The following is a 12,764-nucleotide window of genomic DNA, read 5'->3' as shown; positions in this document are numbered from 1 at the left end:
TAATCTCTAGATGATGAGGGGAAACTGTACTCACCAAACTTTTTCTAAGTAGTTATAATCACTGCAGTAGAGAGTCTGCTCCACCACTGCTTTTATACAGACAAAGGGTTTGTACATTGTTTGCATCAATTTTCAAAGCTCAATTTACTTCCACTGCTACAGACCATAAGTTAGCTGTAACCTAATGAGCTATGCCATAAAAATGCCTGCTTTTACAGTTTAAAATCATTTGCTAGTTTAATTGTTTCCTTCAAAAAGCTGTGTACTGTTCTCTCTACCTGAACGCTAGCTGCTACTTACTCCTGCACTGTACACTCGGTTTACACCAGACTGGTCTACCTCAGCATACACTCCTGAACTCCCTGATTTACTCTTTGTTTACACACACACACATACACACACATACACACACATATACACACATATACACACATACACACACATACACACACATACACACACATACACACACACACACACACACACACACACACACACACACACACACACACACACACACACACACACCACTGCTCTACATATTTATTCTATTTACTGTTAGTATTGTAACTTAGTTAAGATCTTAACCACCAGCCTTGTTTTTGTATTTATTGTCCTTGTACTTATGGTCTATGAACCCAGTCTTGTGTTTTATCTATTGTCCTTGCACTATTGTATGTCCTACCTATTTTGCATTGGTGTTTGGTTGTACTGTATAAGCCTGTATTAGTATAATGACAATAAAGTTGAACTGAATTGAAAAAAAGGAAACTTGAAGAAACCTTTGCACTATTCGAGGTCACTGGACTTTGCACCATTTCTGGTTATTCACTGGACTTGCAGTTCTTATACGTCAATAAAAACTGGAAAAATTGGTCTAAAAAGTGTTCCTAAACCTTTGACCGGTATATGTACATTTGTTGAACATGGTTTCAGGACACAGATGCCACAAGCAGTTAAATACAGGGCTAATAAATACAGGGCTCACAGGAGACTTCCACTTCAGATGAGCTTGAAATAGTACAACATACATATAGAACATAATTCTGATTGAGTGTTTGTAAGCGTTTGTGAGAAAGAGACAAAAAGAAGACAGACAGAGAGACAGAGAGAGAGAGAGAGAGAGAGAGAGAGAGAGAGAGAGAGAGAGAGAGACTGCTGCTTTGGATACATGCTGTGCACAGGTAGCTCATTATATCCACCTCAGCTCATGCTTGCTCAGGGGAAAAAAGAAGTTTCAGCAAAAGCCACAAGAAAAAAAAGCCCCAAAATAACCCACCCCTACAGAGCAAAGAAACATCTAGATGACGTTCTTGACACTGCCAAAATTAGGTACATTGCGAGGACAGGGACATTTTTCCACTTTAAAACCAACACTAAACAAATGCTCGGTTCACACTCTGCTTTCATCTGGACGTTTAAACCAGGTCACAATTCATTTGTAATTTGCTAATCGTGAATGAATGTTAATTGTACAATTGAGAGGCAGTTTTCATTTGGCACAGTTATCATCAGGCACAGCTGAATGAACTACGTGATCTACTTGGAGTGCAGTCATAACGAAATACCACACCTGAGACGACACTGGGGCAAAAGCAACACCTCAAACCACATACACATCAGAAATGATTTCTGCAAGACAAACAACTAAAGTTTAAGCGTGCATGTGTGGTTACTAGAAGCCCTCAGAAATAAGCTACTACTGCTGCAATTCAAAGGTTCTTTTTAACAAATCAATGCATCTTCATTTTTAGTGGCAAAGTAGTAAACACAGCTCCTGTAGCTAATCACCAAACATGAAAATCTCAAACCATCTGTAAAAAGACTGAAGCTGAAAAGAGGACGGCTTCTAATAGCGATAATTTTTTCGATAAGTTGATTAATCTAATGACCAATTTAGTTACTCGGTTTGTGTGCGCTTGTTCAATTAAAATAATTAAATTAAAGTATTTTCCTTAATAGTCACTTAAAAACACATTTGCATTACAGTGCATTATTCTGGAAAAAAACAAAAACCTCTGAAACGCCTAATTGGACAAAACCAAAGCTTTTGGAGTGACCCTCACGTAAACATAACGGAAAACCTTCAACAGATAGACCTTCAACAAGCTGAGCATACAAGATGACCCAAGAATATCTCAGAACTAGAGAAGAATAGGGGGGGAAATGTCCAACACAGGAACTGAAAGACCTTTAATAATCTAAGGAGCCTACACTTTTGCACAGGCCACATGTATGCTTATGATTATGTAAAAATTATGAAAGTAAACTTCAAGATTTAACTTATGAAAGACAGAGTGACTAAGCAAGTTTATGCTTTATGTTTCATTAGCTACCGAGGCTGTGTTTACTACTTCTGAAACAACTAAATGTGTTGTTTAGAAAGGGTGTCCAAACTTGTGCATGTCACTGCATGTAGATCAGTGTGTTCTCTGCACTGGAATCAAGCTCTACAGACACTGGGGCTGTGCTACCTTTGTTCTTTGGTTTGCCCTGACTGCCAGACTTGTCACAGCTGCCTCTCGAAGTGAAGCTGGGTTTGGAGAGCCTCGGATCCTGCATGGAGTACTCTGCAAAATGAACACACACACACACACACACACACACACACAGACAGAGAGAGAGAGAGAGAGAGAAAAATATACACTCAAGCATTGATACAATTCAGTACCTACTTATGAAGTCCACTTATGATGAACGCAATTTAAATGAAATCATGAATTGAAGATCTCCCAACTGGCCATCTCAGGTTGTCAGATTGACTCAGAATATATGATACCCCATACAGAAAAACATATTAATAATATAAAAAATAAATAATTTTAGCTATACTGTATTAAATATTAATGTAGTTCTAAAATGTATGCAAGATTGTTGTATTTCATTTTACTTTATTATTATTTACTTTATTATTTTCATTTTTACAGTCCTCATCAACGTAATTTGGGTTATTGACTACATAAAAACATGCGCACAAAGATGGCCGTGCCCACTGAGAACAGGGGCTGTGTCCCAAACCACACACTACCAGCCTAAATTAAAGGTGTGTTCATTAATGCGTGAGTGAAGCACAGCAGTGTGTGGTTTGGAATGTAGGTATGGAGTTATAACTATTTTCTATTTTGTTTTAAGTCTAACATTTAAGTAGAAAGGTTCATGTCAGGTAAAGGGCTGCTGTTAAATAAAACAGAGGTTACCTAAAACACTAAAGTGTTTTACTTTTTTGTTTTTTTGTTTTGCAAAATAATGTCCAGAATAAGTGCAAACAAAGTGTTTTTAAAGAAAATACTGAAATATGAGTTTTATTTCTTTTATTATGATGGTTAAATTATTATATTAATCAAACAAGCACACAAAAGAATAAACCCCGTAAGAATAAACACGTTCAGATTAATCGACTAATCTGAAAAATGATCTTTAGATCAGAACAATCAATCATGACGTTGAGAACAGCCCTAGTGTGGAGTTACAGGAATAGAGGACCAAAGCCACTCCAAACCCAATTCCCACCCCCTGCTCACATTTCTTGTCACTAAGCCATGAAATAGCTAACATGCAGCTCTGCATAATCTTTCTCATTGTAAATCTATGTCTTCAACCAAAGAACTTTTTCCCCTAAAATAATGGCCTATCAAAATCTATAACTCTTTTCATAGCTTTAATTTTAAAAGTCAAAGCAAATCAGAACATATTTTTCTTAACTTCACACCCTAATATTACGCATCTTCTTACTGTGGCGATATGTACAGGGGTTAAGTTAAATACCTATTCAAATCTAAGCAAGTTAGTCTTCCTGCATGGCGATATGACCTCAAATTAATATTATGATTAACTGAATCGCACCCCTGATCGCAATTAATAACGATCATATAAGCAGCTCAAGTTTCTCAGTTTGCTTGCCGTTTGAGTTCTCCTCCATGGTGCTTCCATGACGCAGGCTGGATAGGATGGAGTCACGTAACTACACATGTAGTAGTATTTTGAATGCATATTTTGCAAGCATGAACACACGTGGGGAAAGTACTGCTAGAGATTACTGCTAGAAATGCGTAAACAGAGCAAGATTAGATTAGAGGTTGTCAATCTCAGTTCCAGTCAATTTCCAATGAACTGCCCAGCCCCTATATGCAATGTAGCACAGAGTACACTGCAGTACAAATATCTGTACGTACCTTGCGTTGTCATACCTTGGTTTTCATTTTAGTAGCACATGTACCTCCATCTATACTGTTCATCTGAAAGCTAATGAAAATATAAGCCTAGCATTTTGTGACCATCAGATCACAATGACATTATTTCCTGAATGAATTAAGAACATCTGAGGCGGTCAGTGCCAAAAATGTTCCATAGATAGCGGATTACAGGGAGCAAGAGAAATGCACATTGTATACATATTAATCTGTTGTTTTCTGTAACCTTACTCCCAGTACTCCCAGGACTCCCAGTACAACAGTCAGAGACAGCAATGCATAAAACATTATAATTTTAAAAACATTAAACATAAAGCACTTTTGGATCGAAGTGTATTTTAGTCAAAATATCCTTTACATTTTGAAAATCCATTAAAAAAAACTGGGGGAACGGACAAAGCTGAAGCCTCACACACTCCACTTTCCAAAAAACATGCTTTTCAGACAAAAGAGCTTTTGTTTGCAGCCTGTCAACACACACACAGGCGCATGGATGGCTGCCATACAAAAAACATGTCATTACTTCTATGTTTTATTTCTGATAAACAACAACAATATGAGCCAACATTAGGGTTGGGTGTTATCCATTTTTTTCTTACATACGGTCATACAGTCTCAAAATATTTCCAGGGGTCTAGAGTAGCATAGGTTGTGCAAGTTGTGCTACATTTCTGTAGCGTTCGCATTCTGGTTCGGGCTCTTCCGGTTATTTAAATAATGAATCAGGGAGAAAGAAGCTGGTTAGCATTAGCTTTGTTAGCAGGATAAAAATCCGCTCACCAGAGAACAAATTCAAGTCTGGGTGACTGAAATCCCACCAATAAACGTTTAGATTACAATGACTCAGATCAAGCAGCTGCTGTTGAAAGGATGGAAGGCTGAATTCATCGTTCCCCTCTAGTTTTGGATCTGTAGCCCATTTACTAGCTAGCTCAGCTACTGATGCACCGAGTATCAGATAGTCCAGCGCAACTGCTGTTGTTTTACTGTACATCCGGTAAATCTGTACTCCTGGACACTACGAACACTTTATTTTACTTTAATACCAAATTAATACCAAAATGCACATATGTATTCAGTATTGTCATCTGTCTGCTTAATTCCTTATCTTTATAATTGCACCGCCCTTCATCTAATTTTTCCATTTTATTGTATTTATTATTATTATTTATGTAATTATTGTATTGTATTGTATAGCTGTGCTGTACTGTACTGTGCAATTGCTACTGGCTGCTAAATTTTCTTCGGGATCAATAAAGCATCTATCTTGACGTGCTGAGCTACACAAGCCAGTGTCTGAGAACACGGAGTCAAGTGACTGGTGTTGAGCGGGAGGAGAGCATAAAGACAAGTGAATGGCCTTAGGAGTGTTTTCGGCTCAAATTAGCACATAGCTAAACTTGCAATTACGGTGGGCTTGTTCCCACCGTCTACATGTCACCGTCCCACCGTCTACATCTACATGTCAGGACCCAAGGCTTTCCAGCTGCACATTGCCCAGTGCATCACACTGTCTCTGCCACCTTGGCTTCTTGCCACAGCGCTACCTGGACCAATCACTTCTCTACGTGAGCGGGACACGTAAGGCCTGCGTGCATGATGTAAAAGACATCATCAGACCAGGCCGTCGTCTTCCACTGCTCCACTGTCAAGTTCTGATGTTCACATGCCAGCATGGGTAATCTGACTGGTCAGCACACTGTGTGTTCCAGCAATAACTTGCCTCCAGAATGAACTGTTCACTTGCTGCCTAATATATCTCACTTACCAGTCTGTGGTTTTAAAGATATGGCTGATGATTGTGTTTACATAATTAGTAGGAATGCACTGAAGACTAAATCCCATAAATCCTCACTCTCTACAGCAACACACACAACTGCGTGCACACATGTCGAAAGTAACTATATTAAGGTACTCTAACCCCTAACCACAAACACAGAACAGCCGCTGCTTAACTCTGGCATGGCAACCAGGAATAGAAAGCAGCCTTTTAATTTACACCCACACTCCTACGCCCCACTTCAACTCCACACCTACAAAAACGCTAAGGTGGAAAAGCGAGTACTCACCTGGCATGACGTCACAGATGGGCACGAGGCGGGTATGCTCGAGGCTGGCGAAATTACACAGCAGCTTCCCGTCGATCACGCCGTCCCAGTCTCCGATAGGATTGTCCTGAGGGCGAGACGCACAGCACCCTATTACTGACGCTGGCCTAGCTCATCTCACACACCCTACACTTAGGGCTCAACCACCATTATTTAGAGTCCCTGGATGCAGGCGCACAAACATAAAGCACCTGGGCAACTGCCTTGTTTCGGTACACTTTACTTTCTCTTTTGCTTCACCTACTTAAAAAAACAAGAGAGACTTATGGCCAGATGGAATATCTGAATGTTGAACTACTCTCCGTCTCACTGAGGTGTAGCCCTGCTCATTTCTCACAGGGCATCTACGTCAGCCCTTTAAGACACTGCAGTAACCATATAAACAACAATCATGCCCTAGATCAACTATCCATATTTACTAAACCATTTGCGATCAAATGAATCACTACTTCTCCAACTTTAAACCGACGAGACTCAATCCAAAAACATTGTCTTCTCTGATGTCCCTCAACACAGTAAGCCTGGCAACTATCCAACAATCTTCTCTCTCTTTATGCTACAATACAGATTAAGCCAATTCTGCTCAACTCAAACACTCAGTATCTCTGCTCTATTCAGGAGACTGTGTGGGGAGATCTAGTTGAAGCTGAAGGGCTGGGTCCTGGTGGAGTGTGTGTGTGTGTGTGTGTGTGTGTGTGTGTGTGTGTGTGTGCGATGGTGGTGTCTTGTCCGAGTGTTTGGCAGCCAGCCAGAGTGCTGGTCATACTCTCTCTGTCTCTCTCTCTCTCCCTCCCTCTCTCGCTCTCCCCTCTCATCCCACCATCCTTTCATCCCTTCATCCGCCCTCTCCAAAGTGTGACTGCTCTTTTGTTCTGGAGCGACAGCGAGTGGGCCGCTAGCCGATGGCTAAGGCGATAGCTGGAGAAAAAAAAATTAAAAATCTCACATGCTGTAGAAATTATGCTTGCTTTCAATTTCGGTCACTACAGTAGATTTTACAGTAGATTTAGAGCAGTTTTGAACCTAATTTGGTTCTGCCAATTAACCCACCTGTTCATAGCTAGCAATGCTCCCGACACAAGAAGGGTACAGACTTAAAACGTCACATGATGAGGGGAGAGAACACCCACTGGAGAGAGCACGGACAATTGTGTTTTCCCAGACTGATGGCAAAACTGAGGCCTTCGCTCGAGATTCGAACTCGTGACCCCCTCTAAAACACTTGCAGCCAGATCAAAACTGATTTAGAGGTTCATTTTTTGATCTAAATTACAGATAACATTAAAATGTGACTACCAAACAGTCATAGTGAGCACCATTGTGATGTTAAGGTGCTCAGTTTAGTTGACAAGCAATGTCTGATATCATCACTTTTTACTTTTACTTTAGTTGCAGTCAATACAACCATTAAATACAATTTGGGGGAACATTCTACCTTCTTGCTCTGTCTAAACCCCAACTCAAAAGAGTTTACAGCATGTCCCAAAGGAGGGGGGTCAAGTTGAAAGCTGTAGCATGTGGACACTTTGCATTGGCTGGTTATACCGGTGTTTGTTAAAAAGAAGAATGACTCCTAACAACAGTGAAAAACAGTAAAAGACAGTGGTAGACCCCCCCCCCCACCCCAGATGGACAGTGGGTTTGAGAGGATGTGGGGCTGATCAAGAAGCTCCAAACAAGAAGCTCCAAAAGAAAAAACACATTGCAAATTAAACTGTTGCTGAAGCTGATGAGGTTCTCAGAACAATGGACTGATCACCACAGGGACCGGACCTCAACATCACTAAATGTTGGATGGTAAACCATTCAATCATCATTAAATGTTGGACAGAATGTTGGATGGCAACATCACTGATGACTCAGCTGGTAAAAGTAGAAAATGCTCCAACTTCTAAAGCTGAACTTCAGAACAGATCTTGCTTTCCTGACAGCGACCAGTGAATAAACCAGTATTTTCTAGTAGTTTTGACTGAAAATTAAAAAGTTTGATCTGATTTTTGCACAGTTCTGTACTTGATATGGAAAACCTACCATATCAACTCCAACATAAAAGCCCAATGTCTCGTTGCCAGGTAATAGGTCGCAGAAGATGACCGTCCCACGTTCAGGTCCTTCCCGAGTCTGCACCAGCACACGAGAGTTAATCTCCAACGGCGGGAAATCTCCTTCCACTTCTGGGTCGTTGTCCACAAGGGTCACATGATCCACTTCCAGCTCCTCATCCTCCCATAGCTCAAGTTTATCAAGTGCAACAAAGACCCCACACTCTTCCTCACAGCGAAACAGCTGCTGGCCTTGATACGAACCCTCAGTGAAACCCTGTCCACGACCTTCCTCCTATAATAGAGTGTGAGAGAAAATTACAGAGAAGATATGAACAACAGAAACAGAGACTGTCAATTATGTTGTACAAACTGCTGAACTTAAACATGTAGTATTTGCATTTGCAGGATTTCAAATAGCAGAATTGTCACTTCTAGCTTAAAATCGTATTAAGCCATAATAGAAAGACCTTTCCTGTCTTTTTTAGTTTTTAGGTGAACTTCAATATGTCAATTTGTGGCCAATAGTACGTCCTGTTCAGGCTATGGAGGACGCCCAGCTCTAAAGACCCAAACTAGAGAAGATTCTAATGTTCAGTGTCTTAGCACAACCATGTTATCCCCTAATGGCTCTTTATTATCAGGAGACTGTACTATTATAGTCCTTCTGTGATTGTACTGTTTATTGTAGGAGAATTAGCCAGCATGCTAACTGCCAAGTTAGCAGACACACATCACCCACTGCCCCAACCCCTTTACACAGCTGCACTGTAGCATAGCGAGTATATAATGGACTGGTAGAATTCTGCTCTTTGCCTTTGTATTTTATTGTTTGTGGGAACAGACAAACCCAATGGTTTAAGTTAGCTCCTTGGTTAAGCGGAGCTGAACACAACTGAGCTCAACCACTGCCACCCACAACCTCTGTTATACATAGTTCTGTACTAAAAATGGAAGTGTGTGGTACTGTACTTTAGAAAGTTTATAATGCCCTGGTCAGTGTAACCTTTGGGAGTTTACAATTTTTGACCCCTTGAGGCCAAATCCAAAAAGTAAAAATGTATTTAATCCCTCAATATTTCATTAATATTCATTCAATATTTAATTACTTTTCATTATTTATTTAATATTTATTTTTAAACATATTTTTTATTTATTTGATATAGGGAAAAAAAGAAATGGGTTTTTCCAATTTTCTAGTTTTATATTTCGCCCTTTTAAAATTTTTAGACACCATGTTGAATATTTCACATGAATTCTTGCACAATATTTCTGCAAGATTTACTGGTCTCTAGTCAACCAGCTTGTCCAGCATTATCAGCATGTTCTGCTCTGCGGTAGTAAAATAAATCATAAAATAGAAGTTTGAAATACCAGTCAAGCCGAAAAACATCTGTTCAATGTTGTTGTTGTCTTAACAATTATCTACGGCAAGCCGTTTTAGCCTAAAATGCTGCCAGCAATACACGTCATAACTGAATTGTCACAAGAAAAACTCGAATTCAAGGTCTCAGTAATGCAGGTTTAGTAGAAATTCTCATTTCAGACGTCAAATATGAAATTGTCACAAGTAAAAATATTAGATTTGCACACATTTTGACTAGTCATAATGCAATGAATGTATTGCAAAATGTCCTTAATGTAATGTTGACTGGTCACTGGTTAATATTACTTATATGTAATCTCACAATATCTTATCTATAATCACATTTTAATAGAAATTTTGATTGTAGATATCTTAAAATAAAAATATTGGAAAATATTGTCTATAATTGGAATTCTACACTGTAATTCTGATTGGTAGAAATTCTAGTTTGAGATATCAATAAGGTTATTACTAGTAAAATCTAAAACTGCACATACCTTATATGTACACTAAAATTAGTCCAAAGTAAATTAAATGTCTTGAATTGCATTAGTTAGAATTAAAACAGATATGTGGACCCGGACCTTAGAATTAGTCAGAATTACAGTGTAGATATTTGTAATTACAGTTTCAACTTGTACTAAAGAATTATATATATTTTTATTGAGTTTTAATATTAAAAATATTATTACAGATAACATTCTGATGACTAGTCAGAATGTCTTTATAGATATGTAGATATTTAAAGATTTAGTACCAACTGCATTAAAGACATTTTGAATAAAAAACAAACCATAAAACAACTGTCAGTACTAATATGAATCAGGTCTCATTATGCATTTCCAGTTATTGGGAGTCATCTTAAAATTAAGACTATATATGGTCTTTTCAGTAACCTGACATGTCACACTAGCAGATTCTATCAATAACAAGGCTACAATCTTCCCACATACAGTGAACAAATGTCAGATTTTCTGCAGGGGGAACTTTTTACATGCTCTGCCAGTATGTTCTCATTGTTGCTTGCTTACTGTCCTTTGTTCCATCGTGGTATTTAAAAGCAGAATGCTGGAAATGCGATATGACATTTCAACCACACCTACTGACTTCAAAACGATATCTTATGTCAATGCGAGGAAGTCGGTGCAAAATCAGCTAAATAAACGACAACAGCCCTGAGTCATTATTCTGAAACATTAAGTTACAGGGTGGTCAAGGGCTTGGGTTGTCAGAAAACAGGAAAAAAAAGGAAATATTAGGGCATATGGGGTCATTTGCCCAAAAAGTGAATAAGAAAATTGGTAGACATATATAAAGATAAGTCAATGACCAACATAAAGAATGTGCATACAGATTTAAAAATATATCCTACAAGTGAAAACTGGATTAGGGCTTGGCTGAATAATGAGAGTTTGCAATGTAGAAGTGACGTACCGTGAACCTCAAACACAGTTCTGTCCAAACCAAAACAGAACTGACCAAAAGGACCAATTCCAAAACTTAACTTATGAACACTTCGAAAGAATATGGAGAGAAGCAAATCACCACCAGACTCTGTAAGTTATGAACATATGGGTTGCCACACAAACCAGGTCTTTATACAACAGCTTTACCTGTGCAAGCATCCACCGAAGGGGAGCTCAAAAGCAGTAGCCAGCCAAGCGAAAGCCGGGAAAGCTGGGAAAGCTGGGCAATCCGTGATAGGTTACTCGCATCCATAAGTTAACATCTTTTCTCCAATGTTCTCTTATTTTGAGAACAAACTGGCCTACCTCAGCTGACTACCAACCTGGAGCTAAACACACATCAGGAGGGAGAGTGAGGCATGAAAAAGCTAAAGCTGGGGAAACACAGCCAAAAGCTAACCTAGCTACAATCTCTTCAGCCAGCTAACCATGCGCCGTGCCGTCTAGACACAGAGAAGACAGCAACACTATCCAGTAAGAATAATTACAAAAAACTTTCCTTAAATTATTGAATATTAATTGCCCTGTTACAGCCGTGCTGTAAACCAACCAATAAAAGCAGAGTGCATCATTTTATTTCCCACAAGCCTAAAACCAGTCAAGAGGCCAGTTCAGCCCAGTGAAAGGCAGCTTGTTTTTACGAAAATATTTAGGACTAAGAATTTTATCATTAAGTGCTGTTGAGCTGCTTTTAAAAAACGGCTTTCTGCGGCTACTGATGCATCTTGTCTGCGATCATGTGTATCACAATACATATTGTGCATTGTTATTGTTGTAATTATCGTGATGTAATATTTTTACCATATCTACCATATCAAGAATGGACTTGCAGAGCCTGCCTGTTGTGAAAACTTCATGACATGCTCGACAGAGCACCACATCCTTCCAAAAAAATCACACTCCAGCCACAGCTTCTCTATATAGTCATCTGGATTGTCCAATTCTGTGATCTGATTTTTATTTTTTTTTTAAGGCAGCACTGCCACTATTTTAAGAAGCATATTTTAACATTTGAATAAGCCAGCTATCACAGTAGGCTATTAAGAAATGCTAAGAGTTCCAGAAATACGTCCATTGTTATCATGTCAGATATCACAATGGTTTTCCAAAATTTTACAGTAGATAAAATCTGTTTTTATGTGATTCAGAGCAGCGGAGCGATGTAGGGAGAGAGTGCCATCTACTCCCCCAGGAGAGAGCAAGGCCAATTGTGCTCTCTTTGGGCTTCAGCTGCCAATGGCTAGCAGGATTGAATTGCCAAAATGCATGACCACTTGTGATTGGATTCCCCCCTCGCTGGAGGAGGGGCCTAACACACATTAATAACTAACTATTCAAGATATGGCACCAAGTTTTGCTTGTGCACCCGCCAGAAGTATCGCCTTTTGCGGACGGTGGACGGCGTGGTCCTGCGGTTATTATGTACTGCCGGGCTAGGACAGTGAGGCTGTTGAGGTGGGATTGAGACACTTTGGCGGTCACACTACATAAATTATGTGGTGTATAAGTTTTGAGACACAGCCTACCCCGTTCACACCTCTACTTTGTGCTGGCCACTTATGACCAGATGACCCAGGACGCAGATCAATGCA

General features: G+C 39.4%; 1 protein-coding gene across 3 annotated transcripts in view; it reads right to left on the bottom strand.

Moving 5' to 3' along the window:
* The window catches only part of cyld (cylindromatosis (turban tumor syndrome)), a 37,930-nt gene that overhangs the window by 15,552 nt on the left and 9,614 nt on the right, over positions 1 to 12,764 (bottom strand). For all 3 annotated transcript variants that reach the window (XM_072671028.1, XM_072671027.1, XM_072671029.1), the window contains 3 exons: positions 8,330 to 8,635; positions 6,260 to 6,365; positions 2,475 to 2,570 (listed from right to left, as the gene is read on the bottom strand). In XM_072671028.1, the coding sequence (XP_072527129.1) occupies positions 2,475 to 2,570; positions 6,260 to 6,365; positions 8,330 to 8,635 (508 nt within the window). The remainder of the gene's footprint in view (positions 1 to 2,474; positions 2,571 to 6,259; positions 6,366 to 8,329; positions 8,636 to 12,764) is intronic.

This window comes from Salminus brasiliensis, chromosome 25 (genome assembly GCF_030463535.1).
Source record: "Salminus brasiliensis chromosome 25, fSalBra1.hap2, whole genome shotgun sequence".
In the NCBI taxonomy this organism is placed as follows: domain Eukaryota; kingdom Metazoa; phylum Chordata; class Actinopteri; order Characiformes; family Bryconidae; genus Salminus; species Salminus brasiliensis.
This window is presented reverse-complemented; position numbering and strand designations above follow the sequence as displayed.